A 27214-nucleotide genomic window follows, 5' to 3' on the forward strand; every position below is an offset into this window, starting at 1 on the left:
TCCCTTGCGACATCTCTGCACCCTATATCTTACAGCTGCTGCCCCATCTCTGCAGTGCATGAGAACAGAAAGCTCTGCAGTGGTCTTTCTGAAGGGATCCTCTTGGTCTTGCCAGTGCTCTCCAGCAGATAAAGGCTTGAGAGCCTTGGGCACCTCCTCATGCTCTAGATCTTTGCACTGCCAGCAGCCCCATTCAGCCACCTATCCCCTTCCCTTCCCTTCCCTTCCTTCCCTTCCCTTCCCTTCCCTTCCCTTCCCTTCCCTTAACCTTCCCTTAACCTTCCCTTCCCTAACCTTCCCTAACCTTCCCTTCCCCTCCCCCTCAAATCCTATTACTCCAAGTTTTGTTTCTAGCTCTTGTGTCCCTGCTCATTTTCTGTGCCTCCCTGACAGCCTTCCGAGGAGCGAGGGTGCCTGGCTGACGCCCACAAAGCAGAGTAGAAAGTGACGGTGGACAGGGAGGAGAACTGGGTGCAGGCTGAGGCCATGGTTCTTCTGATAAGCCTGCTGTCCCTGCTGCCCGCTCCGCCCGCAGCTGCAGCGGGATTTGTTGCAGGAGAAGATGGCGCGGATACGGCCTTGCGGCTCCAGAAGCCCATGGCTGTGCCCAAAAGTAGGCAGTTGCCATGCACATGGGACGTGAGGGGAGAGGGAAAAGACACCAGGAGAAGGGGGACAAAGCAAGCCACAGAGACTGTGTCAAACAAACAACTATTTATTTCCTTTTTCTACTATCACGGGTTCTTGGCTTGTGCCGCCGGCGGCGGGACGGCCTCTTCGGGGGCTGGGGAGAGTCCTGAGGGCCAGAGGCCCCCCTCTTGGCTGGGCGCCGGAGCCCCTCGGGCAAGCAGTCCCTGTCCCGGCCCGGAGCGGAAGTGCTGCGGCTGTAGCCCTGGGCAGAGGGGCCTGCTACTGCTGCTGCCCGGCTGCTGGGCTCCTCCGGGGGCTGCTCCCGCTCTGCAGGGATGGGCGTGGATGGAGAGCGCCCGGGCACGCCGCGGAGGGTGGCTTCCAACGTTCCAATGTCCACTTCCACACTGGAGACTACAGGGCTGGAGGAGGAGACCAGGGTGGGAGGGCAAATCCCCTGGGGGGATGCAGAGGGGCCAGGGATAGCTGTGGGACCCTCTTCCTCTTCCTCCTCCTCCTCCTCAGCATGGGAGTTCAGGAGATTCATCTGCCGCACGATCTCATCACTGCACCTGTCAGCTGCAACATCGATGAGCCGGCGCACAAATGCCACCGTCTGCTCCTGCAGCAGGGGCTGCAGCTCCCGGACCAAGGCCTCCTCACTCAGCCCATAGCGGCACAAATTGGCTACGATGGCACTCTGTGCCAGAGCCACTTCCCACCAGCGGGTCCTGAGCAGCTCCAATAGCTCCTGGTTCAGCCAGGGCAGCAAGGGCTCGAGGACTTCTGAGCAGTCCTGGAAAAAATCTGCCCAGACCTGAGGTGGGAAGCCAGCTACATAAGCCCTGGGCATCAACTCTGCAGCCCCCTGCTCATCCTGGTGGTGAGCAGCTGATGAGTCTGAGGGACTTGGAAGAACTATCTCCAGAAAGTCTTCTTCTGACCGAACAGAGTAAATGATGCTGTTGATAGCCTGCCTGCACAGGGGGCACGATGGTTTCCTTTTGACCCACCGCACAATGCAGCCCAAGCAGAACAGGTGGACACAGGGTGTTACAGAAGCGATTTCACCTGGAATGTCACGGCAGATGGGGCAGTTCCACTCTGTCTCCGTGGCCATGTTTGCATGTTGCAGCAGAGCTGGGGCAGCAGCTGCTCTCTCTTGTTGGCGTGACACTCTGAAAAATAGTCACTTGGTGTCCCAGGGAGATGGGCAGGTAGAAGAAATGCCCAGGCCCCTCAAGAAGAACACACTCACAGCTCCCCAAACACCACCATCACCCACCCCAGGGCCACCCTGTGGCCTGTTTCCTGCACCACTCACCTCTGCTCCTGCAAGCACCACGCACAGTACTCAGCTTCCTGAACCAGGTAGGGCTGAGGAAACAGACCAAGTCTTGTGAATGAGAACTGAGAGTTGCTGAAAGCAGCACCCAGTGACCTCACGGGCTTCCAGTCCTCCCAGGCATGCTTGCCAGGAGTCCAGGCACGAGTGAGTCTGAGCCAGGCTCCGCTCATGCCCAAACATAAGCAGTGAGGGATGTGACATCACAGCGCATTGCTCACTCAGGTTGCTATCCATGGAGTCTGTGGACTGCTGATGCCACAGTCCGCTGTTCTGTACTGGCAACCTTGACTGCATTCCAAATCTGCCATAGAAGACCTTTCTCCCCTGCAAGTACATGGCATCAGGAGAAAAAATGGGGTGTGTGGACCATGCTGTGCCATTATTTGTTCGTGCCTCTGACTTTTACTATCATTTTGAGTCATTAGTCCAAATGCTTCTCCTTTAGAAGCACATTACCTGCTAGTTTTATGTTTTTGTGACCCGAGGGTGCTGTGTACATCAGGCACATGGGCTGGCCTATTTAAATCTGGTAAGATGACAGCCCATATTCTCTATTCTCAATGCTGCTTGCCTGCACCACTCGGAGAGGTAAGGACATCCTGACATTTCATGCCAGTGTCTGCGCAAACTTCTTGCCAGGTTGTTTTGTAATTTAGATTCTTTTTCTTCTCTACAGCCCCATTGGATTGGGGTTGATGGGCACAATAGTGTGGTCATTAGCTCAGTGACCATTAAAACCCTCAGTTGCTCTCATCCCGTTCAAAAATAAAGTTGAAAATGGATAGACAACTGAAAAATAAGCATCAAGCACAATTTTGGGCAAACCAGTCAAAAATGTGGAGAAAATCTATACTTCACTGAGTTTTAATCTCTCTCTCTTGTGGTAGGGCTTGCCACAGATTGGGGTACCCAAGCAAGGGCAGGTCTGCCTGTTCTTGCTTTGCTTCCCAAGCTACTTTGCTTGCAGCTTTCAGGGAACTGTAAATCACTCCAGCCAGGTTTGCAGCTGGGCATTTTCCTTCTCCTTAGGATGTTTTACTAAAACTACTGGGAAGTTATCAAGTGAGTTACAGCTTGAAACCAGCCTGGTAGAGAAGAGGATTTTTAGAGGAGTTTTCCTGCCTCATCTTCTCAGGAATATCTTCTAGTGAAAAAGTCCTAGGCACATCACAGGATCATCCCTACCACCTTGAACCCTAAAAATACATAACCTCAATCAGTGCCAGCTGAGCAGGAGTTTAGTTCATATTTGGTGTGAAGTAAAACTTCTAAAAGCCAAGTTCCTGCTGCTTTGATGAATGAGCCCAGTATCCAGGGTTCTCTGTTGGAGGAAGGCAGATGTGTGTGTTGGTCTGAGCTTTTTCTTGTCTCTTTCTCTGCACTGACCTCCTTCAGTGGTGAGGGCAGCACCAAGTTCTCACCTGGCCCCTCCCTGTGCCCAGCCTGTTGTCATTTTTAAGGGCAGGATCTTCTAAAGATCCCTCAAAGAGTTTTGGTTTATTATGAGAGGGAAAGAGTAAAAAGACCAACAAATGATCTATCTCTTTGGTTAAGACTTACCTGAGCATCCTTGGAGACTCTATCTGTTGTGCCACTGGCACTTGCCCTGGCTGACCCTGTGTTGTCCTGTCCAGCTGTCTCTGGCTAACAGGCAGGATGGGATGTGGTTCTCTAAGGAGATTTGTGTTTCCACGGGGTCCATTAATTCCAGAGTTCATTTTCAGAATGGCAAATCAGTAGCACCTGGGTCAAGAAGGAATCTTCCCCCAGAGCAGATTGGCACTGGTTCCCAGGGAGTTTTGACTTCCTCTGCAGCACTGAGCATGATCACTGTTCACCGCATGCCCCATGAAGATGGCCTGTCATGCCCTGCAGCTGTGGGCAAGAAGCTTTCCAGACTCCCAGGGTGGGCCCCAAGGGTGGCCTGGGAGTTGCTTCTTGTCCTCCTGTAGCACTGGGTACAGCCCCCTGTCAGGGCTCCTCTGGGCCCCTACAACTCCATTCTTGCCTGCTCCCTTCACACCTCCAAGGCACCACTTGTGCCCTGGCTCTCTCTGGCTCTCTTGCCCATTGCAAGCTTGGAGTGGGGCTGAGCTCTGCTCTTCCCTTGGCTCCATTTCCTGTGGGATTCTTGCATCCATCCAGAGATGCCACTTCTCAGTTCTCCTGCCTGCAAGCACAGGACAAACACAAGAGTTCTTTTCATGCATTTTTGTCCTGGGAGCACAGCAATGAAGCAAATCTTGGAAGGCAAAAAGTGTGTTTGTCATTGATATGCGTTACACTTTGGAATATGCCCAAGATAGTACACACCTCGTGTTGTTGCTTCTGATTCTCATTCTTCATGTTCTGAACCTTCAGGAAACAGGACCTGCTAGGCCTGTATGCCTGCTGCTACATTCTGTAACTCTGTCACTTGCCTTTGCCATACTAGAGAGGATTTTTCAAGCTAAACTGAAGAACACAGTCTGACTACATGTGCACATTGTGGTAATGGTTGTGAGCATCAGCTCTGAAACTGATTCAGACAAACAAAAATTAAATAATATCCTATTTCCAGTTGTAACCTGTGTGTCATGTGTTCTTGAATGTGTTTTTGAATCAGAACCTCCTTGCAACTTCACACAAATAACAGTCTCACCATTATTTGACTCATGGTGAATGCAGCCAATAGAATAGAATAGAGCAGTTATGCCATATTAAACCCAGAGCTCTGCATGGCAAGGTCTGACCAGGTCTGAGGGCTCCACCCCAGAGAGCAGCTCTGCAGTGCAGGTCCCAGGCCCACCCAGGAGACAGAGGCAGAGATGGGCACACCCACAGCAGGGCTCAGACAGGGACTGAAGGTCCCAGGCAGAGGTGGGACACGTCCCCTGGGCCCTTGGCCGGAGGTGGTGGGGCTGGGGGTCCCAGGGCAGGCCAGTCCCAGCACTGAGGCCTGTGAGCACACCAGGACCCTGTCAGGACTAGTGCTCAGTGCTCATGTGCTCTTCTTCAGACACTGGTGGTTGGACACTTTGGAGACACAGTACTGGGCCAGATGGACCTTCCCTCTGAGGGAATGCTGCTGCTCTCAGGCTCTTGTGTTTTAGCATGTTCTTCCATAGAAGACAGACCAGACATTTCTAAAAATGAGTACAAGGAGGAAAAAAAAAGAATATTCATGGAGAATTGAATAGGTGTTGCTCACCTCCAAGTGGTTTGCAACCATTTAGATGAGAAGCACATCCTACACCAGACTGAAGGCTTGACCTTTGAGCCTCACTAGTGTCAGTGATGTGGATGTGGTAGTTTGCCATCCTGTAAAAACCTATTTCAGTTGAACACTGATGAGTTTAAAAAAAACACTTGCCTTTTGCAAATTTGTGCAGATGGTCCCTTTATCTTGAAAAGATTCACAGCCCTGACCCCTCTCAGAAGACACACACCTCTTTCCCACAAGGTGACAGAGCCAGTGCCTAGGCTGGGAGGTGGTTACAGGTATTCAGTGCCTTCTGCTAGTGCAGGGCTGGGAAGAATTGTCTTCAGAGATCTCCCCAGTGTGTATTGGTAGGGAAAGATGAGACACAGAAAAGAAGGAGGAAGAGAAAATGAAGGGAAGGGAAGGGAAGGAAAGGGAAGGGAAGGGGTATTGTTTTGTTGTTTGTTTTTTAATGGCTCCTGCTCATGTGAAAAATTATGTTGTTTCATGCACTTAATGAAAAAACAGAGGTAAAGCAGTGAGGCAGTCTGTTGTACATCATACAGGCTCTGAATGTTTGACACTTCTGAAAAGTTAACCCCCATAATTTCTGAGGCAGAATTCTCTACTTTAGGTCTCGGGTTATGGTATCATCTTCCCAAGCACTAAGTTGAGAAAAATGTTAGCTTTTACCCCAAAGTTTGAGTGGGCAACGGCATGGATGATCTTAGTTTACTTTTAGAGTTAACAACTGCCCCAAGAGCACCAGCTATGAGAGCAGTTGGAGGATGACATATTTCTTGCAGTAGAAGCAGTGTGAATTCAGTTTCTTGTTTCATCCTCTTTGGTATGCTGACCTCTAGGGAAACTTTTTTGCAAAATCGTTTGCTATTGTGGGAGCTGTTGTGGCTTCAATCAAGTCACAGACCTTTTTCTAGGGACCAGGCATTTGGTGTCAAATCCAAAGTAGGCCCTCACATGAAGCTGCTCCCTAAGATGGTTCAAGCATGCTTGTGTGAGTAAAGCTCTTGGTACACTTAAGCAGGGTTCAGTCAGCAGAGGAAATGCATACTGAGTTAAGAAACAAGATGATTGTTCTGAATATTTGTGAACTTGGTAGTTAAAGATCTGGAATGTCCTCTGTGCTCTGAGTTTTTTCAGGGCTGCATACACCTTTCCATCCATGGCTAAAACTGCTTCAGCAATGGATCAAATTGCAAAACAATTCATCCACTTAAATTCTAGCCTGACGGCTTTGGGGAGCATAAATAGATTTCTTTCACAAATGTACTGGGGTGACTGGCAACTGTCTCTCATCAACAGGCAATTAACCTATTTCAAAAGAGACTGGGCTTAAAAGCCAAAAAGCTTTGATCGACTGTTTGTTTGTAACTGCCTGCACTAACTCTGTCTCTTAGGGTAAACAGTCCTTCCATCTAGGTGGTTATCTCCTTTCATAGAATCACAGAGTGGCCTGGCTTGGAAGGAAACTTAAAGACCATGTAGTTCCAGCCTGCCCACCATGAGCAGGGACACCTTTCCCAGCCTCTAACTAAATTCATAGAACACTGCGATTTCCTGCCTTTCCTATGCTAGACAAGTCACACTCTGCCAGTCTCCTCTGAAACTGAAATTTCGGTTCACTGATGATCTTTATAGCTTTTTCTGCTCCTTTTGTGAATTCATTTGTCTATGAATAAGATTGATCACAACAGACAGAGACTCAGTGGTCTAATGGTGACTTAAAGACAGCATTAATATTTCTCAGCTCTTCAAGTATATGGATTGTATTTGACGTTTCACTGGTAAGTTCACTTGTGTCCCGACCAGCCAATGCACAGGTCTTTATCCTTCTCTGTTTTTTTTCCAACAGCTGAGTTCCCAGATCATTGCAACATTCTTCTTGTTGAGAAGAACAAACATGGATATAGTTAATCTAGTCAGTTTTTCCACAGGGCCTTGGGAAACATGAATTATTACACTCTAGTCAATAAACAATCTTAGGACAAAATACAAATACAGTTGCAGCAAAGAAGTAGCAGAGGTAGTAACAAAAACTACAGCAGACTACACAAGACAGTGTATGTAGACACCAGACTATTTTTCTAAAATGGTTAGAAGACATATGAAAGCATACAGTACGTCAGAGAGTAAAAATGTCTTCTAAGACTTCCATATTTATTTAAAAAACCAACTAAACAACAGGAAAAAAAAACCCAAAACAAAACAAAACAAAAGCCAACCAAGCTAGAAATTTGAATTCCTCTGTGGCTTGGGAGAAATTGTTCTTTTAGGATAAAAAACAGATTGATGGTGGAAGATTGAAAACAAAACTTCAAAGAACTCTAGGTACATGTTACTGCTTGGGAGAAAGAGAAAACCAGACACCTTCCCCCCCTCAAAAAAAAAAAAAAAAAAAGAACCCAACCAACCAAAACCATCCTTAAGAAAAAACGCCTACCAAGTCAACAAACAAGCCCTGAGGTATTCTGCTGAAAAAGATCTTTAAACTGCTGAAGACTTTATCTATCTCCTTTTATCTTCATGGATTGACAGTTTGTTCTGCATCAGAAAAATATTGCTAAGGGCTTATTATACATGGTGGTACAGACAGGACACAGAAACATTTTTAATAAAGAAGAAAGTACAACAAAAGCCTTAACAAAAAAAGAAGTGTCACCATTGTCTGTGACATGTAGCACAGCCTCCTCCTTACCCGTGACCAGCTCAGCATCTATTTGTACCAATTTTGTTACACTAAAGATGGTGAACAGGTGGAAACAGAACAGAAGAGTCAGAACAGACTTAATGTGTTAATGTGCAGATACAACAAAATAATTGAATGAAAAACAGAATATGAGTTGAGGGGGGTTTTTTTGGTTGTTGTTTTATTTTTTTTTTTTAATGCAATTAAATAACCTGTTAGTTCAAGTTTTGTCCATGGGATGCTTGGTAGGGAAGTGCTTTTCCAAAGGCTCAGTTTCTAGAGCTGGCATGAAAATACTTTTGGAGATGATAGTATTTTGGCTGCAACTGTCCAGGTGTGTTTTTCTCTAGTGTTTACCACTGTTTTCACGTGCTGACCATATAGTAATACCTTTCAAGATATGAGATCCCTGCAACCAACGTTCCTATGGCACAACGTTTCAGTTTGTTGTGGAACAACCATCTTTAGAGAGTACTGGTTCTCACACCACTGCAGGTGCCACTGCCAAAATCTAATGTGGAACTGCTCTCCCTAGTATTTGCTGTTCCACACTAAGCCTTGTGGAAATAAGCTGTAATGCATCTTGAATTTTCTGGCTCTTTGTGAATCCAACAACTGGCACTACGCCAGCAATGTCTTCAATGCTTCTGGGGGATTTTATTCTCTGGAAGGAATCTGTTCCAGGTCTGCTTTGTCATGTCAGGAATCTATAGACAGGTTTCCACTGTCAAATCCTATGCTGCCATCACCTGTCAGCTGACAGCTGACATGATTGCTGTTGGCACATCCCCCTACAACCTGGCGTAGCTCATTTCCAGGAAGAGCAAACTTGCTGTCATTAGCAGCTTAGCTTCTAGTTAAGCTTCTCTGACAAGTCATGAGGCTTGCTCCAGATGCAGAAACAGCAGCACTCTACTGCTAATGACACAGCTCTTTCAAATAACATATCCCTCATCCAGAAATGCCCGGTAATAAATTACAAATTGCATCCTGTGTTGCTTTGTCCAGATCTGCCCTGCGTAACTATCGACAGTTTCTACAGCTGCTCTGTGATGTAGGGTTGTTGGCTTTCTGGGTTTTGTTTTTGTTTTTTTTTTTTTCCCAATGTGCTAGAGGCCTGACAGCACACTGGCTTTGCTGAGTGCGCTGCAATAGTCGTGGAGAACCTCTTCATAGTTGCTGAATATTCACATACAAGGTAAGCAGAAAAAGATGTCAGCAAAGCTGAGAGCAGTCTCCAGACCACTATGGAAAGATAAGCTATTCCCCAACAGCAGGGAGATGCACAGTATTTCCACAAGGCAGAGCATGCTGATAAAAACCTGCAATTTCACAAAGTATGAATGCAGTCACTGCCTACCTTAGAGTAATCTTTCTAGGACAGGGCCCATCTCTCCTGAAACGGCAGGTGGGTCAGCACATCAGGCTTTTTCCTTCACCATCCTATGGCACATCGTTAGAAAATAGAAAACAAGCAACTTGGTTGTTCTCCAAGTAATTCACACCTTAAGAGGAAGCCTGAAGGAAAGTGCAGGTGCCTCTGTCTGTGTGTGTGTGTACAACTAGAGAAATATGTAATGAATGCTTTGATGACGTTTGGAAGAAATGTGAGCTGGAACAGAGAGGTGAAAGATGAATTACTGAACACACTTGTGAAAAGATTTGCTGGACAGCAGATGACACACGGCACCTGGACAGACAGAATATTTTTATTTGGGTTTAGAAAATGAGAACAAAGAGTGATTTTAAGGAGCTGAAATACAACATTGAAAACAGGTGGGTTCCTTTGTTTTGGTCTTTGTGTGTTTTACAAACAAATGTAACCAGTGTGTATATAAGCTAGCTAACAACAATCAGACAGTAAGGTGGCCAGAAAACTATTAAATCCCTAAGGAAAGACAATAGATTCTGCTTTTAAATCGGAAGGTTCGGAGGGAAACTTAAAATAGCCAAAGTTTCCTAAATTGTAATTAGTTTCACTAGTGTAAGACAGTTTAAAAAAAGTACTTTCCATGAAGCAGAGAAGGGGCTTCACTCTTTCAAAAGAGTAACACAAGCATTTTATCCGAAGAGGTTTTCTCTCACGCCCTCCAGTCGTTAACCAAGGTCCATATACAATAAAAGCAGGGAAAACCATCTGGGTACCGGCGATTTTCCTACCGCACCTCCCAGAGCCTGCTGCAGCTCACAGAACGGGTGAGGTGGGCAGGTACTACAGCGGGTCACCTGGTCCAACCTCCCTGCCCAAGTGGGGTCATCCCAGAGCACATGACACAGGAATGCGTCCAGACGGCTCGGGGCCACCTCCAGTGAGGGACACTCCACACCCTCTCTGGGCAGCTTATTTTGGTGCTCGGTCCCCACACAGTAAAAACCTTCTTCCTCATATTCAGGTGGAACTTCCTGTGCATCGGTTTCTGCCCGTTGTCTCCACAGGGCACAGGCAGAGAGACGAGGAGGGCGCACCTCCAGGTCGGGGCTCGCTCCCACTGCCCGCACCTCGCCGGGCGCCATCTTTGGTCCCCTGGCACGCAACCGTCCCCGCCTGCGGGACCCGAGCCGCAGTTACCGCGAGAGGAGCAGATACCGCGAGAGGCGCCGGGGACGGGGGGAAGGGCCGGGTGAAGTCTCGCGAGAGCGGGCGGCTCTCGGGCATGCGGGCGAAGGCGGCGGCGCCGCGCCCGATTGGCGGGGCGCGTTCCCCCTCCCCCGCCCGCTTGGGGGCCGCGCATGCGCCGCGCTCCGCCGGGCCGTGTCCGTGTCCCCCCCCGGTGCGTGTGTCACCCGCGCGAGGCGGCGCAGGGGCCGCGAGAGCGCTCCCGGGCACCGGCGGCGCGGGAGCGGCCCCGATACGTGCGGACCCGCCGGGCAGGAGAACCGGGAGCCGAGCCGCGGAGGGCCCCGGATACTTCGCCCGGAGGCGCCCCGGCCCGGCCTGACCCGGCCGCCCTGCCGGGAGCGGCTGAGGGAAGAAGTGGAAGAGGCCCGCGCCCCGTGCCCGTGTCCCTGCGCGGCGGCGCCCGCGGCCCAGAATGAAGTGAGGAGGAGCCGCCGCCGCCAGGAGACACTTCCGTTTTGCGGGAGAGGCCGCGCCGGCCTGTGGGACGCTGCCGGTGCCGCTCCGCCGCATCGGGCAGCGCGCCCAGCCCCGGCCTCAGCCCGACCCCGTATGTATTGGTGCGGCCCCATGTGAGGCGGGCGGTGCGGGAGCGAGCGAGGCCCCGGCGCGACCCGCGGGTGTCCGTCCCGGTACGTGTGCGCGGCGCCGCCGGCTCCCCATGGCGCCCTGAGCGCGACGGTGGCGGCGGGTTCCCTGGGCCGCGCCCTCGGCCGTGAGCGAGCTCGATGCCGAGCACCTCGGACGCGGCGGCCGGCGGGAGCGGGGGCAGCCGGGGCTGGGGCAGCGGCGGTGGCGGCAGCACGGCGGTGGAGGCGGCGGCCGACAAGAAGCGGCTGCACCACCGGAGACGGAAGCGCTTCGCGGCCCAGCCGCAGCCGCCGCCGCCGCCGGCTCCGCACCCGCTGCTGTTCCCGTTGTTGCAGCCGCCGCTTCTGCAGCCCCCGCTGCTGCAGCCGCCGCTGCCGCCACAGTCCCTGCTCTTCCTGGCGGCCACCGGCGCCTCCTCCTGTTGTGGGGATGGTGGGGAGCGGAAGCGGCCGCGAGGCAAGCGGCGCTCGGGCTCCCGGCACAAGCGGCGTCGGGGCCGCGGCGGCGGCGGCGGGGGCACCCAGGAAGCGGAGAAGCGGCGCGGTAGCGGCGGGTTGAGCACCTTGGTGGAGGAATACGACGACGTGAGCTCTCAGTCCGAGGGGCTGTTGGGCAGCGGCGCGGCCGGCGGGGGCAGCGGTGGGGGTAGCCCGGGCTCTTCCTCGGGCGGTGGGACCCAGCGGCAGCGGGGCGAGGCGGAGCGAAGCGGCCGGTCCCGCCGGGAGCGCCGCGGCAGCAGCGGGCGCTCCAAGGAGCGGCACCGAGAGCATCGCCGACGGGGAGAAGAAAAGGCGCAGCAGGAGGGGACGTCGGCACCGGGCCGCGGGGCATCCGAGCCCTCTTCGTCCTCCAAATCCCGCAGCCGCCACAACCACACTGGGAGTCAAGACCGGGAGGGACTCAAGAGCAGCAGCAGCGGCGGTGGCAGCGACGGCCGCAGGAAGGGCTCCCTCCCCTCGCCCAGCAGCAGTAGAAAGGACCGGGAGAGCAAATCGCACCGGAGCCGGACTAAAGCGGCTAAAGAGCCACCGTCAGCGTACAAGGACCCTCCGAAAGCTTACCGGGACGACAAGCTCGAGCCCAAGGCGTACCGGCGGCAGCGCTCGTCGCCCAGCCCCGGCCGGGATGACAGTCCTCCTCTGCACCGCTCCTCGCAGAGCCAACGCAGCCGCAAGTCGCTCAGCCCGGTGGGCGCCCGCTCACCACTCAGCCCCTACAGCCGACGACGATCCCCCAGCTACAGCCGGCACAGCTCCTACGAGCGCGGCGGGGATGTGTCGCCCAGCCCCTACAGCAGCTGGCGTCGGTCTCGAAGCCCCTACAGCCCCGTTATCCGGTAAGTCCGGGCCCGAGGGCAAAGGCAGAATGGGATCGGGGGCCCACTCCATGGAGGAGGGGCGTAATGACTGGGTCAGGAATGCAGGAGAGGCCAGAGAGGTTTGCATCCAGCAGCAATCCCTTCTTCTTGCCCTTTTGCTGCCAGAAAGCTGGGGTGAGGGGCAGGGGAGAGGGAGAAGTACAAAGATATTCCTGTCCTGTCTCTTTGGGAGAACGGGAGATGGGGATGCCTGTAAGATTTCCGTGGCTAGTTTCTCTCCGTGGGAGATCACCTGTCTGGAAAAAGGCTTTTAAATGTTAAAGGGTATGAGAACGTTTTCAAATGAGAGTGACTGAAGTAAGATGCTTCTTTGAGGACAGGTTTCCTAAAGGACTAATTTTGATTTTTAAATCTTTGCTGGCAAAGTATAGACGTCCTGGTACATTTTTATGTATTCTGTTCTTGGATGAAATAGGATGCATATCGAATATATCTGGGTTTGGTTTAATTTCTGCTAATCTAAAGGGAAAATCAGCTGACAGGCAATTTGTGTTTGCAAGTGTTTTCTTGTTCTTTTTAGAGGTCTATAGAAGGACTTGGGCTTTCTGTTTTGCTAGGAAGTTGAGTCAGTGTCATGTTTTGATAAATTGTCTTGTACTTTACATAAGCTATGAAAAACATAAACTCTTTGCCTGGTAAGGTTATGCACGTGTATATAATTAATGCATGCTTGCAGATAATTTTTTCTTCAGTACTAGTGGGAACTCAGGTTGTAAAGGTCAGCATTGCATGAGTTTTTGAATTTTATGTGGAGAGAAGTGTGGGATGTATCTTTCTAAGCAGATGCAAACCGTGTTGTGGAATTAAAGCTCTTCGCAATATTTTAACCTGCAGAAAAGTACACTGGAAATTTAGACATATTTCCTTAGTATGTGTTTATAACTGAAGATTTTTATTTCCTATATTGGAATCTTACTCGTTGCACATAGTTGCCTCGTTGTTTGTAGACCTGCTTAAATTAATGTCTGGACTTTGGTTTTAAAGGTATCCAGCAATGTGTTGTTCTGCTGGCAAGAGTTTTGTTTACAAGGCATTACCTGGTGGGCTGTTGGAGAACTGTTCTCTGGTGTTTTTAATAAGCACTTTGTGTTGATTACCATTTGGGGTGTGCTGTAGTATATCCAGGGAAAGTGATAAAACTGTTCTGTGTTTCACTGGGCTCTTGGTAGAGTCTGCTGTCCTGGGTGTGCATCAGATGCTGTTTAAAGAGCAAAGTAACAAAGCTGTGTCCTACTTTGTTCAGAGAGATAGAGCCAAAGTGCCGTGGGATAAGAATAACGATTGTCTGAAGGTGTGGTTGCATGGAATAATTTTGTAAGCAGTAGGGTGCTTAATGAAGAAAACACTGTAATTGCTCTGAAAACATCATGCTGTTCTTCTGTGAGAGTGTTACAAGTGGTTAAAATACACTTTCAAAATTATTTGAATAATAGCATAACAGGAATATTATGTGCATAGGTTGATTTAAACGCCCTAGGAATTAGATTATTTTCTGTAGTTGCTTATATCCTGGAATAAGAATGATGCACAGAATTATGCATTTGAGGTTTGCATTTAGGAGTAGCCAGATTAACAGCCCAGTTAACTTCAGGGTTCTATATATACTGACTAATTGGGCTATAGTAGAGTTTTGTAGTAGTGTTCTTTTTCTGTTGGTAGTGGCCTGTGATTGGAAGCACAAAAGTTTAAATCTCCTGGTTTTGGTATTCACTCTGCAGTGAGTAAGGCTTTCTTGAGCCTGCAGATCTGTTTCTAGAAGTTGGCTTTGTGACTTCCTGCCTTTCTTCCTCCCTCCAGTTGAATTGTAATTTGTGTTCAGTTTTTAACTGCTTACAGACAAATGCAGACTGTCAGGTGTTCGGGAGAGGAATTGGAATGGCTGACTGAAAAGGAGGGATTTCTATATGTAGAAAGAGAGGTCTGTCCTAATGGGTCATTTACTGCAAAAATGTCACTTTCATAGAAAGTGACAAAACAAAAGAAACCTAAAGTGTGAAGATAAATTGTTGATAATGTTTGTGGAGAAATGAAAGCCAGTGGTTTCTTCCACACAGCTATTGATCATAATGTATATTGCAACGGCAGCAGGGAAATGGAAAGGTAGGGGTTTATACTTTTTTTTTTTTTTTAAACCATTGAAAACTATGTAATAATCACTTTTGCTTGACTCTGTAGTACTACAACCAAAATGCTGAACATTTTGCTGTCCTGTTTGATAATGATACAGTGGCCTTAGACTTGATAGAATATTACAGTTTTATGGAGGCAACACCTTCTTACAGCACCTGTGTTCTTCGTCTGGATGATTTAAAGGCTTAATTCTGGGTTAGTATCCAGCTGTAATGATGACCAGACATCAGAGACTGTTTATGTGACTGAATATTTCAGCCTGCAAATCTTTTTGCTCATTTCGTTTTATGTCTCATATATGTGTCTTCTCTAATGTTAAGTGAATTACTCAGTTCTTTTGGTATGTAGAAAATTATTGCGAAGCATTTCTAGCATGCTTAGAAAGCCTGTGTGTTTAGTGGTGATTTTTTTAATCTAGGTGTCTGAGCTGCTTAGGGAGAAACTTCTAGTAAACAGCTGAAGAGAAACAAGTGAAGTCAGCTTTGCTAGTTTGAAGCAGCAGCAGTGCGTTGTTGCTGTGAGGTTTGAATTGCAGTACTGACTTAGCTGGTTTTAGGTGATGTTGTTTGGCTGTGGGTTCTAAGGAGAAGCAAAGACACTGGATATGTGTTCCATAGTTGGTGATTACTCTTTAAATTATAGACTAATTGCTTTTTCCATTGTAATAGCAGTGAAAGTTTGTGTTTTGGATAAACTGATTGAGCTGTATTCACTTGTTGGACAAAACTTCTTCACTTGTTGCTGGTGGATTTGTATTACTCTTATTTTCTTGTGGATAGGGTAACACAGCAGTTCTAACGTAGCACATGCATATTTTCAAAATGGAAATTCTTCCAAAAGTATGAGGTATTTGTTTCTCTGCTGGTAAAATGATAGGATTAAATAAAAAATTCTCAGCCAAACCCCATGGTTTACAAAAGAAGCAGAACACAGTCTCTTGCTTCCTACAATTTCATGCTAAACTAGTTTCCAGAGAACTTTTTGTAACTTGAGTCTGGTCATATGTTATGTGATCACACATTTAAATCAGATAGCAGTATAGATGAGTAATTGCATTTTCCCGAATTTGGATACACCTACCCATCTGCTTAGATAAAAGTAAGTGGGTGGGGCACTACTAGCGTTGTACTACTATGTGCATTGATGTTGCTTATAGGAAAGATGCAAGATTTATTTTATTTTGGCACTAGAGTGGTCTCAGTCTGTATTGGTAGCTAGTCTGTAGTAGTGAGGCTCTGTAGAATATGGGTCATTTATGTGCAAAATCACAAAAACTGTAGGAAAAACAGTAAAATACATACTCAGCTAGTAAATGGAGAAGCTGTGGTGCCATACACTGATATGAAAATGATTTTTATTCCTGTAATTCTTCTGTTTTTGAATTTAAAGGATTAAGAGAGAGTTTGATTTCCCTCCCCACGTTGATTAGTAAAAATTGATTTTTTTAAAATATAATTTAAAGCTCTCTAATTTTGGTTAGTAAAACTGTGTTTAAAATGGACCACTCTAGGTTTTCACTGTTTCAAGTAGCTATTTTTTCCAGTGCAGATTGCTGGCCTTTGCCTTTTGCTCGTGTGCCTTTCCTTTTTCCTTGTTCCTGCTGCTTCTTTCCTTGTTTGAGAAAAAGAATTTAATTTTAAAAAATTAACTTCAGATGTGTTTGAACACAGATTTTGAGTTGACTTGCCCTTTTGCTGGTTGATTTCTTTGTAGACTTAGTTCTCATATGAAAATAGAGGGTTTAAAGCAGGTTCAGGAAACAAATAAAAGCCTAGCTCAGAGTTTTCCAGTATGTATTAGAGACCCTTTTAAAGACTTGCATTTAGTTTGAATCAGTAAGGCAGGTTATGTAGTCATTGTACACAAAGCAGCTGAGTAGGAGGTTGGTTGCAGAGCTGCATAGAAGTGAACTATATGTTTGCCTGCTAGACCAACATGGAAAAGCTATATTACGAGCTAAAATATTTTGTCAGGATGGTTTATGTTATCGGATTGTAAATGTCTTAGTCTGTTGTGAAGCCAGTTGATTAAATTAGGTCTCTCTTCTCAAATACACTTACTGTGCAGGGAAGGATGGCAGTGTGTTTAGTCAGTAGTCCAGCATTACCTGTGGATTAAAGAAAGAGCTGGGCAACAGTCATTGTTTTAACCTCCTTTGGACTGCTAGGTTTCTTGGTTTTGCCTTCATGCTCTCATAAATCCCTTTGTGTTATGCATTGTTAAAAGTTACTGACAAAGTTGGTTCCCTTGTTCAGCTCACAGGCCCTTATATATTTCAACTACAAAATTGTTTGCACTTAGGTAATGTAACTGGCCACCAGCATGATGGATTAAGCTTGTTCTTAAAGCAGTTAAGAAAAGAGGTTTTCAAGTTTAGAAACATGAAAAGACATTGTCCTTCTGATTTGTCCATAAAATGTAACTTTTTTGGTATTAAGCGGGTACTGAAAGGTGACGGAAAGAAACACCTAGAAAAGTAGCATGTCAAGAAACCTTGTAAGGTGAATGAATGTATTCCTGGAAATCTGATGTAGATTTTCTTTCCTCTCTGGTTTCAAATATCAAGACAGTAAAAGATAGCACTCTAAGCTACTATTTGGAATTCTTTAATTTTCTGCTTGAGAATGTAAGGGGTATTATTTCAGTAGACTTTTGTCTTTGTTAAATAATCAGTAAATTTATTAGTGATCCAATGAAGCGCAATAAAATGTTGCCTGTCAGGGAGGAGAAAGATTGTAACAGTTTTGAAACCTGCAATTCAAAAGGTTTTCCTCTCTGAAGTAGTTTTTTCTAAAGTGACTAAGTACATTGTATGAAGTGGAGAAACAATGACTGTTTGTTTTATGAAATGCTGGGTACTAGGCAAAACCAAAAAAAATTAAAAAGAAAGAACTGTGATACCTAAACCAGTCTTTTTTTTTTCCCTCTCCATCTTTAAGGGCACTATTTTTCTTGGCCTGAAAAGTGGAGTTTTGGTTTCAGGGTAGCTTCCTTAGTAGTGCTTTCTTACTCTATCAATTTCTTTAAATTTGTCTCTTCTCCCATATGGTTTTTAGATAAAATCTTAAATTTTTTGCTTGTTTCTTGGTTTTATTTTATAGCTATAGCTAAAATGTAACTTCTTCCATGTCCCTTTGCAACTAGTCTAGTTGTGCATACTTAGTCTTCAGGCACATCCATTTTCTGTTTTCTTTTTGTCATCACCCTCCATATATAAAAGCACACTGACACCTGTATATGGCTCAGAAAGGATTTTACAAGTGTCATGAAGTGTGGCAGTTGTCCTCTCTGTAGAGATCTGCACTTGTGTGAAGTAAATTCAAGATGCGAAAGAACACTATTGATGGCTTAAGTGGCAAAGGTACTTTAAAATGGGGCAGAACTTCTGGGTGCAAACAGGGAGAAGCATCGAAGGAAAGTTACCTTGTTAATAACTTAGGCTTCTTATTAACCTCTCCCCTCGTGTGTTAACAGCTCATGCTGGTGCTTCAGTTTAAGAGAGTGAAATGTGGCTTTTGGTTTAGTAAGCTTCCTGATCTCTCCTTACTTCAGGAAGAGAAATTTGAATTGCATTGTTCAATGTATTTGCTTTTTGCAGTGCAGGTCTGTACAGTTGCAGCCATCATTCTTTTGTTCCTTTTTACTGTGTTAACAACAGGCTGCTGACTACATCTGAAACAGTTGGTGTCAAATGTCAGAAAAGGCATTTTACATATATGTGTTTGCATGCACATGCATTTAATAGAGACCTGCTGGAAGATTTAGACTGTGTACTTCAGATGTCTCTCCTGGTGTTTTTTCAGGGTCTCATTAGGTAGTCATTGTCCTGTTAACTGGAAGACACTGGCTGTTGTGTGAGTGCATTTCTATGCTTCTGTGACTTCATCTTTTATGTCAAATGTTAGGTCTGAACAGAGTGAGCTGGCTGGTTTTGTTATGTATTAGGCAATATTTTTCCACTCTGCTGTATAAGCTTTTGAGGGAAAGCTTGTAAACGTGTCCATGTTTTTGGATGCACTTTTATAGGTGAAAACTTGTACATAGGTTGTTTAGTCTTTTGGGACTTCTGAACTACACAGATGGAAGGAAGTGATAGTTGAGTGTTTGGAAAGACTATTAAGCTTATGAAAACAGCAGGTGTTATCATTGTAACTTGAATAAACTTGAATAACTAGCACTTCAGCAAATATGCTTTTTACTTAAAATTCAGGATTTGGCAGTTTGGTTGAAAATGATTTTGCATTAATGGTTAATGCTTTTACTGAATTCTCTAGGGTCTACCTCAGTGGTTCAGGTACACCAAGGTATTCTTGCTAAGGTTTTTGGGATGCTAAAGGTGCTGTATATAGGTAACGTAGTAGTTTTTTCTGACATAAATAATGAAAAGTTTTTGGAAAATTTAAACCAATACAGAGGTTATAATCAGTCAGCATATTTCATAACTAGACTGCTATCATTTTGATCCACTATTAAGGGCTGTAATAGGTACTGGGACTGAAACTTAACTATTTGTGTGCATGCACATCTGCTGTCTCCCACATGAATGCAGTTCTGACATGGAAAAGTTGTGCAGTTGTCATGTGGAGTGTGGAACCCATGATGGATGATGGTTGGGTTTGGTCTTTTACAGCTGAGCTTGCATAAATTCATGTTCATGTCCCAAACTATCTTGACCAATATTGGTAAAGTACAGACATCAATCCACTGTCAATTCTTATTTGGTTTTGAAGTACAGAAGTCTAGGTTATTTTTGCCCTAGGTTTTCAAAACTGCCTCTTCCTCACTGAGTTATAGTAGCTGAATCAGATGATAAAATTAGTTGTCACTGATTTTTTTTAACAGATCTTTTTCATTTTATTCTTAGTAGTGAGCCAAACGGACCTGTTTTATTTTGTGCCAAAGTAGAACAGAACCAGTCTTAGAATCAGGCACAGTGTCTCACCAACTGTGTTGTTTTAAGCTGCTACTTCTCTTTTCCAGTGCATGTGAAATTATGTCTGTATTTGTTAGGTATGTGATTACTTTGTTAGGTATCAATCAAAACAAACAAGAAACCCCGTATCATATTTATGAAAGAAATAGGGCTCATTTTGATACATTTAGGGCATATTTTAAATTTAGTACAGGTTGCAGTGATGTACTTGGGATGGAGGTTATGTTCTACAGGTAATTGGAGACAGTCAGTCTGAAATAGCTGATTTATAAACAAGATGTGCAAGGAAATTTTTTCCAAGACAGGTCAGTGACATCCTTGCAAATGGTGCACCATTTATAGAAGTCAGTTTAGGACTAACGGGGTCTATTAGCTTGTGCTTGATGCAGGTGAAATGCAATGATACTGATTCCAGAGCAGGTGCAGATCTGTAGCAGTAACACCTCTGTTTGAGATCTACAGTAATTCCTCTCCAAAAGTGAGACATCAGTGTGAAGAGAGCTCTGGTCTAGCATTTGAAGTGTGTGCATTTTCTAGATTTTCCTTTTTTCTTTCTGGTACATTGTTTTAACTCTGTATAATGGAACTTAGTACCTTTTTTGTTTTACTCCTGTTTGGCCAAACCTCTGAAAATATTCTGTGGGATTTAGTACTTAGATCTTCAAAATAATGAGAAACATTACTTCAGCAACAGGATTCATAATGAAGTAGAGAGTTTTCAATGGAATTTGTGTGCCCAATATGAAGATTTTATTTGGTGTTTATTTGACATGAATATTAATATCTCTTTACTGAGTAAACCAAACATTTGGTTGAAAATTGTTAGAAGAGAATTGTGAGTTTTTTTCAGTTAAGGTGTAAAAACTTTCTGGATTATTATAATTGCTATCTGTTATTGTTACCCTGCTGTGCTAGAAAATCCTATAAAACCTGCTTCCTGGCATATAATTGGACTGTGCTAGTTTCTAAGAGTTACCTTCATCTGGGATTAGATTTTTTTTCCTTCATGAGTTTCTAGCCATTTGGATCAATTTCACCTGTAGAATTTTGAAGCTTGTGCTGTACTATATAGTGTGCATACGCATTGTTTCAGCCACTTTTTGATTTATCTGAGTGACTTTTTATTGGGTAAGAGTTTTTGCATTATAAGAACTCATACTGGGAGTGTAACAAAAAGGAGAGAATGTAAATTTAGAAATTAGTCAATATTGCACACAAAAGAAACATTATGGTACTAGATTTGTTCAGTTGAAGCATTGTGATGTGTTGATAATTAAGACTGAATCAATTTAATTGTCAGTAAAATTAAATTTGGTGTGGGATGGGTAGTCCTGATCATAGGGATTGTAGTTGGCATTGTTTTTGTTTATTTATTGGGTTACTTTTTTTTGTTGGTTTCGTCTGGGTTTTTTGTTTCCTTTTGTTGTAGCAACCATCATACATTGGTGTGCTATCTTTTGGACTCTGAAATTCTTGTATCTTCAGAAAGTCTTATTTTTACTATTGCTTGATATTTTTTTCTTTGTTCAGCTGATGAATACTGGGTGTTTTTAATCCTGAGTATGTGTTTTCCTCCAAACAATACACAAAATAGATTTCCATTATACTTTAATTAAGAAAATACTTGTAAATCTGATCAATATCCTTATTATTCTTGGTATGGTAAAATAACTTACATGTAGGGGTTTTAATCTTATTTTATAACATTGCTATGTGGTTGCTTTGGTTTTTTTTTTTTCTTCTTTCTATTAGTGTCTGCATTCAGATGCAGTTATAGCTTAGGCCCATTTGTGGATTATGTTTGATTGTCAATAGCTGTAACAAATGTAGGGTATTTGGGATTTTTGGGAGTGGGGGAGGTTGTTTATTTTGGTTCTTTTTGAAGTTGTACAATTAGATTTCAAAAAAGAAAAATTGTCTTTCAGTTGACTACATTGCAGCCTTTAGTACTCCATTTTTTTTCTTTAGTGTTCCATTTTTTTCTCAGTTGACTTATATTAATATATATTTATGGAAGTGAAAATCCAGACGTTCCTACAATTAAAAAGAGTGTTGTTTAGATTTCTCTTGTCTTGTGTAATTTTAATTTCATTTTGTTGAATTCTGACTGTGTAGTCAATTGAATTTTTCTCAAGTACTGTGTATGCTAAAGGTGTTTGTACAAGTTGCGTACGTTAAGATTTTCTTTAAGGAGAAAAATACCTCTTAAGCAGTGAGGAGAGCAGAACATTTCTTGCCTTGTATAAGTGTTGTATTTTGCAGTTCTTTGAGAGGAGAAACTACCTATAAGAGTTTTAATGTTTTCTAACAGGAATGTGTACAATCTTGATGGATTAACTGTAGAATTTTATTTTTTTAATGCATGGTCTTTCCTATTTCATAGACTTCCATTTATTCTATGAGCATGGTGATAATAGTTGATTTAAAAAATGTAATTTGTCAAAAAAGTATATGTGCTGGGAAAGCAGCTAGACTTAATTTTACCTGGGTAAATCTTTACTTTTTTGAAACAGGAGATCAGCAAAATCTCGAAGCAGAAGTCCATATTCATCAAGGCACTCCAGGTCTCGTAGCAGACACAGATTGTCTAGATCCAGAAGTCGTCATTCAAGTATTTCTCCTAGTACATTGACTCTGAAGAGTAGCCTGGCTGCTGAGCTGAACAAAAACAAAAAAGCAAGAGCTGCTGAGGCAGCCAAAGCTAGTGCAAAAGCTTCCAATACTTCAACACCTACTAAGGGAAACACTGATACTTCTGTAAGCGCACCTCAAGTGAACAATGTTAAGGACCTGAAGAAAATCAAAACTGAGCATACACCTTCTCCTACCAGCAGTGCAAATCTGAAAAATGACAAGGCAAAAGCAAAGGTCTCGCTTCCTGAAACAAAAGCAGAAAATAATTTAATTGCAGACAAAGTTACCAAACAGAAGCCTGCAGCAGTAAAAGAGAATAAATTGACTGTTGTGAAGCAGCAACCGGTCCCTGTAAAAGAGAAAAGCAAACCAAGTACACCCAATGTAGTAGCCAAGGAGAAGGACAGAATTGTTGCACTACCGACCTCCACACTACCACCCTTGCCTTTGCCTCCCACGCTGCCTGAAGATAAAGAAACTGATAGGTGAGTTGTGACAGAGATTTGCTTTTGGGATTATTTGTTCCTTTTTATAATGGTTGTTGTTATTTCCTTTAGAAAATAAATACAAAACTATATGCCAGGTGAGGCTAATGCATTATTTAATTTGTTCTTGCTCTTCAGCTGTTTGACTGGTGACTTAGTGAACTGGAGGAATTTGATCTTAAAAATAATTTTAGTTCTTGAAAAAAGAAGAGTTTGGTCTAAGAAGAATCTTTCTACTAAAGAAATGTTTTAAAAATTGCTGGTAATAATAGCTTTGGGATGAATGAAAGGATGTATTCAAGGATTCAAGATTTCAAGTTTTGTGTGAACATAAATATACTTCTGGAGAAAAGTTGAATTCAGTAGCAGTATGAGAAAATTATTTAGCTGGAGTTTGAAGAAAAGATTCTCTTCCCTTTGAAAGACACTTGTTTTATAGCTGGGCATTATTTTAGTGTCATTTATTTTGAGTATGTATAATGGAAGTGAGGTTTATGGTCTGTCATTTATGTTAATTTTGAAGTGTAAAAATTGGTCTGTAGTGAAGAATTTAATTTCTGTGTCCAAGTGTCATATGAATTTAGACTATGTTAATTCTGTTCATAGTCCTACCAGAGAATCTCTGCTGTGATTTGTGGTTTTGTTTTTCGGTTTTTTTGTTTGTTTGTTTGGGGGTTTTTTGTTTTGCCTAAGGTGCTACATGCCTCTCACATGTATGTAAGAAATCACTTCACAAGTAAGCCAGAACTTTTTAGCTAGAGGTGAAAATGTTTCTCTTGTGTTTGCTAGTAATTGAAGTTTGTATTAAACACTAAGGGTGCATAGAAGCCTTGGGAAGTGAATGCAACCTAACTTAGTATTAGACAGTTATATATTATTTTTTAGTTGTAAAAAAGGAATAGTTTCTTGCCCTTCAGCATCTAGCAAATGTAATGATGATGTAGCGAATGTATGATTGCATTTACATTTGTGACAAAGCCATCCTCTCCAGGTAAATGAGAATCCTGATACTGTGAGCATGATTTACTGTTTTAACTAAAAACTATGTAGTTTAAATATGACTGGCATTGCAGTATTAATTGCAACTACATGAAATGAGATTTCATATTGAAGCTGGATGATTGCTTCTGATATTATTATTACTGTTATATTTTAATGGATCATTTGTTTTAAATTAGCTAAACTAAGGAGTTAAGCTACAATTAAGCAGTGGTTCTTTCAGCACTGGGCTCATTCTCGTTTCAAAACCAAAAGCCTACTGCTTGCAAACAGCTGCATTAGAAAGATTAATGACAAGTAATGGAATGTCTTTTATGCTTTGCGTAGTTTTGCCTATAGGGTGTTATAAACTTTGGATCAGAAATTATAAGTTATGATAAAGCTTAAATCATCAAAGGAAGAAGATAAATATTTTTAATGGTAGAGGGGAGGGAAAAGTATTTAAATTGGGCTCTGAGTTACTGTGGGGAAATTGTGTCAAAAAAGCAAGATTGAGCTCAATGCTATGCAGAACTGTCTGGTTCCTTCAGTAAGAATCTCATAAACCCACAAATAAGTGACATAAGGGACCACTAGTGTAAATTACTACTGTACCCTTTACACATTAGCCTTTCAGGTTAGCTGAAAGAGAAAATTGCCCTGGTCATCAATGATATGTGATTTAACAAACCTGAAAAAAAGCTGCTCTTGGCTACCTCTATTTTCATGTGCTGCTTTTAAAATCTGTGTCAGAACCTTTCGTATGTTAGGCTTTCACTCATATTGAAAAATTTGGGGAAAAATTATGAGAGAAATACTAATATATAAACTTAAAAATAAGAGGTTTTATTGTCATGACAGTTATATGCACTGCACTAAGATGGTTTATTCTTTATAGCGTGTTAGCAATTATATTTGTGACGAGGGCAGTCTATGCTTCCTTGTGATGCTTCTTTAAAATGGGGCAGTGGCAGTTTAGGAAGTGGTAAAAGACATTAAAGTGTTCAGTTTTCACAGAGAAGCATAGACATATGCAAAACACTGGAATGCTGTATTTAAATATATAAGGGTACAAGAAGAGTAAGAAAAAATGTATGCATTCTGTATTATGTGAGTTGGCAATGTGTTTCCATTGAGAGAAGTTCCTGCTTTATCTATGAAGCAAAGCAGGTAAGAAGTTGTAGAAAAATTCACAGAGAAAGATGAATAGTGCCATTTGGCAAATGCAGCTAACTTGGAAAATGTCCCCTCAAAGCATGACTTAAGTTTGATTGATATGCTGATGGAAGTTAAAAGAGTGAATGCTGTGTGAGTGTCCTGTAGGAGAGAAACAATTATGTAATTATATAAAAATTTAGAGATGGTCATGGCTTTAAAATTACTGGATATGCAGTAGCTGAACAAATCTAGCTAAACTAAAAGAAGTTCTTGTAAAATTGAGCCATGTACTTAAGAAAAAAAAATCCTGCAGCGGTTATGATTCCCCATTGGAATGGTAAGAGCATTTCTAAGGTCATTGTATAATTGTTAAAAGATGCTGTACATGTGTTTGGGGATTTTTCTCAAGACAGAGATGAACAGTATCTGTTATGTATGGTTGGTTAAAAATCAATCAGGTATCAGTAACCCATGTCAGAAAATCATTGCTGCTTTTTCATCTTGATTTTTTTTTCCCACTTGATACACATGCTGATCACTAGAAATGTGTTGAATCTGGGAGTGTTTCAGCAGATGTATGCAATTAGAATTTGTAAATGATGTGATGTCGACAACCTCGTAATGCCCAGCAGTGTTAATGTAAGCAAGAAGCTCATTAGCTGTGATGACCAATTTTAGAGAGAACTGGGTTAGTCAGATCTTCTCTCTTACATGAGAAGTCAGAGTACTGATTTTACCACTGTACTTTTGATGTCTGGCAGTACCTGAGCTATTTTTAGTAGTCTAGGCCATAAGTTTGGGAAGAAACTTATGTGGCAGAAGAAATCTGGCCTGGTAAGGTTTCTTGTGTCATCTTACCTCAGGTTTCGCCAGAAAGGTCTGCTTTCACAGTTCTGTAGAATTGTGGTTGTTAACTGTGCATCTTACAAAGAGCTATTTGTGAGTCATTTATCCAAGTCCTGCAAATTTTAAAAGCAGAGATTTCCAGTGTTGGTGCATTGACAGGCTAGAATATATTTTAAAAAAATAATTCTAATAAGTTTTGCTTTTATGTTAATGTTCTACTATGTTCAACTTATTAGCAAAATTATGGTTTTTTTAATAGTTTGAGAGAAAATCTTTCAGTGAAGTCAGTTAAAGAAACAGAGAAGAAACTTCGCCATCTGCTTGCAGACTTGCCACTTCCACCTGAGTTGCCTGGAGGAGCTGAGGTACCCAAAAGCCCTGAAGAAAAGAAACCAGCAGTTCAGTTACATAGCAAGAGAAGACCAAAGTATGTTTATTAAACTTTTTTAAAAGCTTATCAAGCAAGTAGTAATAATAATAGTTTCTTTAAAATATATTCTTGTCAAAAGAGTTCTGCTTTCTGACCTTTTTAGTATTAATGTGGCTTGACTCAAACTACGTGGTTTATTGCCACTTAATGATAATAAGACTAATAATATTAGTTAACTAATAATGTCTCAAATAGTGTTGAGGGTGTCTTCAAAGTTAAGACAATGTCTAGATATACTAGTTGTATTCTTAAAAGTATTTGTTGCTTTCTAGAATATGTGGACCACGACATGGTGAAACGAAAGAAAAAGAAATAGACTGGGGAAAGCGCTGTGTGGATAAATTTGATATTATTGGTATTATTGGTGAAGGCACTTACGGGCAAGTTTACAAAGCCAGAGATAAAGATACAGGTAAGTTAAAAAAAGGTAAATTTAATCCTACAATTTTAAATGAACAGGATGGTTTTGGATTTTGTTTTATATTGAGTAAAATTTGTGGTGTTCTACCCTCTAATGTTTGGAAGTTTTTTAGTTGTTGGTGTGCTCAGTTTTAAGTTTAGCATTTGTCTAAATCAGAAATTATTGTTTGCTGGATTGGAAAGCCATTTCTCTGTAAAGCTGTGGCTGAATGAAGCTGAGTAGTCCTAAATTCTAATTCTTATTTTTTGAGTTTTGATGGTCTGTATAAAGTTGAACTAGTGAAGAAGAGAGGCTAAATATCCTGGGGAAACTAAATGTCACAGTAGGCAGGTTGGCAAACTGTAATGAAGTTTGTAAAGTGATGTAACTATGAAAGAAGCTATGCATAAAACTTGCTCATGGTTGTTTGTACTCCAGTAGTCACTAGTTCATAGTAGGAAAATTATCTTCTGTGCAATACAGCTGTGAAGAGTTGCACATGGGGTATTCTTGCAATATAACTGACTTTACAATAGTGATACAATTTTTTAATTTCATGTTAAAATATTGCTGAAATTAGCGAGCAGTCATCAGTAGGATACATAATATTGTCACTACTTCTAAATAGGTTATCCAAATTCCTTATATATGCTGTATGCCATGTGATTGTTTTGTGATTAGTTAGTAGTCCTTTCCATGATTGCTTCCCCTTCTGGCTTATTTGTGCATGCTTTGAATGCTGTATCGCTTTCTACTTCAGAAGTAACT

The 27214-nt window shown here is 43.1% G+C and overlaps 2 protein-coding genes across 7 annotated transcripts in view; one reads left to right on the plus strand and one right to left on the minus strand.

The window, feature by feature from the left end:
- Positions 1–715: 715 nt before the first annotated feature.
- On the minus strand, positions 716–2080 carry LOC120504971. Its single transcript, XM_039714969.1, has 2 exons — positions 1955–2080; positions 716–1808 (listed from the first exon to the last, which is right to left on the minus strand). Exon 2 carries the CDS (start codon positions 1748–1750, stop codon positions 716–718), a length of 1035 nt encoding a protein of 344 aa, XP_039570903.1. The 5' UTR covers positions 1751–1808; positions 1955–2080.
- Positions 2081–11068: 8988 nt separating this feature from the next.
- CDK13 (cyclin dependent kinase 13) overlaps positions 11069–27214 on the plus strand; it is a 46846-nt gene continuing 30700 nt past the window's right edge. For all 6 annotated transcript variants that reach the window (XM_039715011.1, XM_039715014.1, XM_039715015.1 and 3 more), the window contains exons 1-4: positions 11069–12410; positions 22029–22634; positions 25876–26043; positions 26319–26458. In XM_039715011.1, coding sequence (XP_039570945.1) covers positions 11212–12410; positions 22029–22634; positions 25876–26043; positions 26319–26458 — 2113 coding nt within the window. In that variant the 5' untranslated portion in view covers positions 11069–11211. The remainder of the gene's footprint in view (positions 12411–22028; positions 22635–25875; positions 26044–26318; positions 26459–27214) is intronic.

Source organism: Passer montanus, unplaced genomic scaffold (assembly GCF_014805655.1).
Source record: "Passer montanus isolate IOZ18808 unplaced genomic scaffold, ASM1480565v1 scaffold32, whole genome shotgun sequence".
Taxonomy (NCBI): Eukaryota; Metazoa; Chordata; class Aves; order Passeriformes; family Passeridae; genus Passer; species Passer montanus.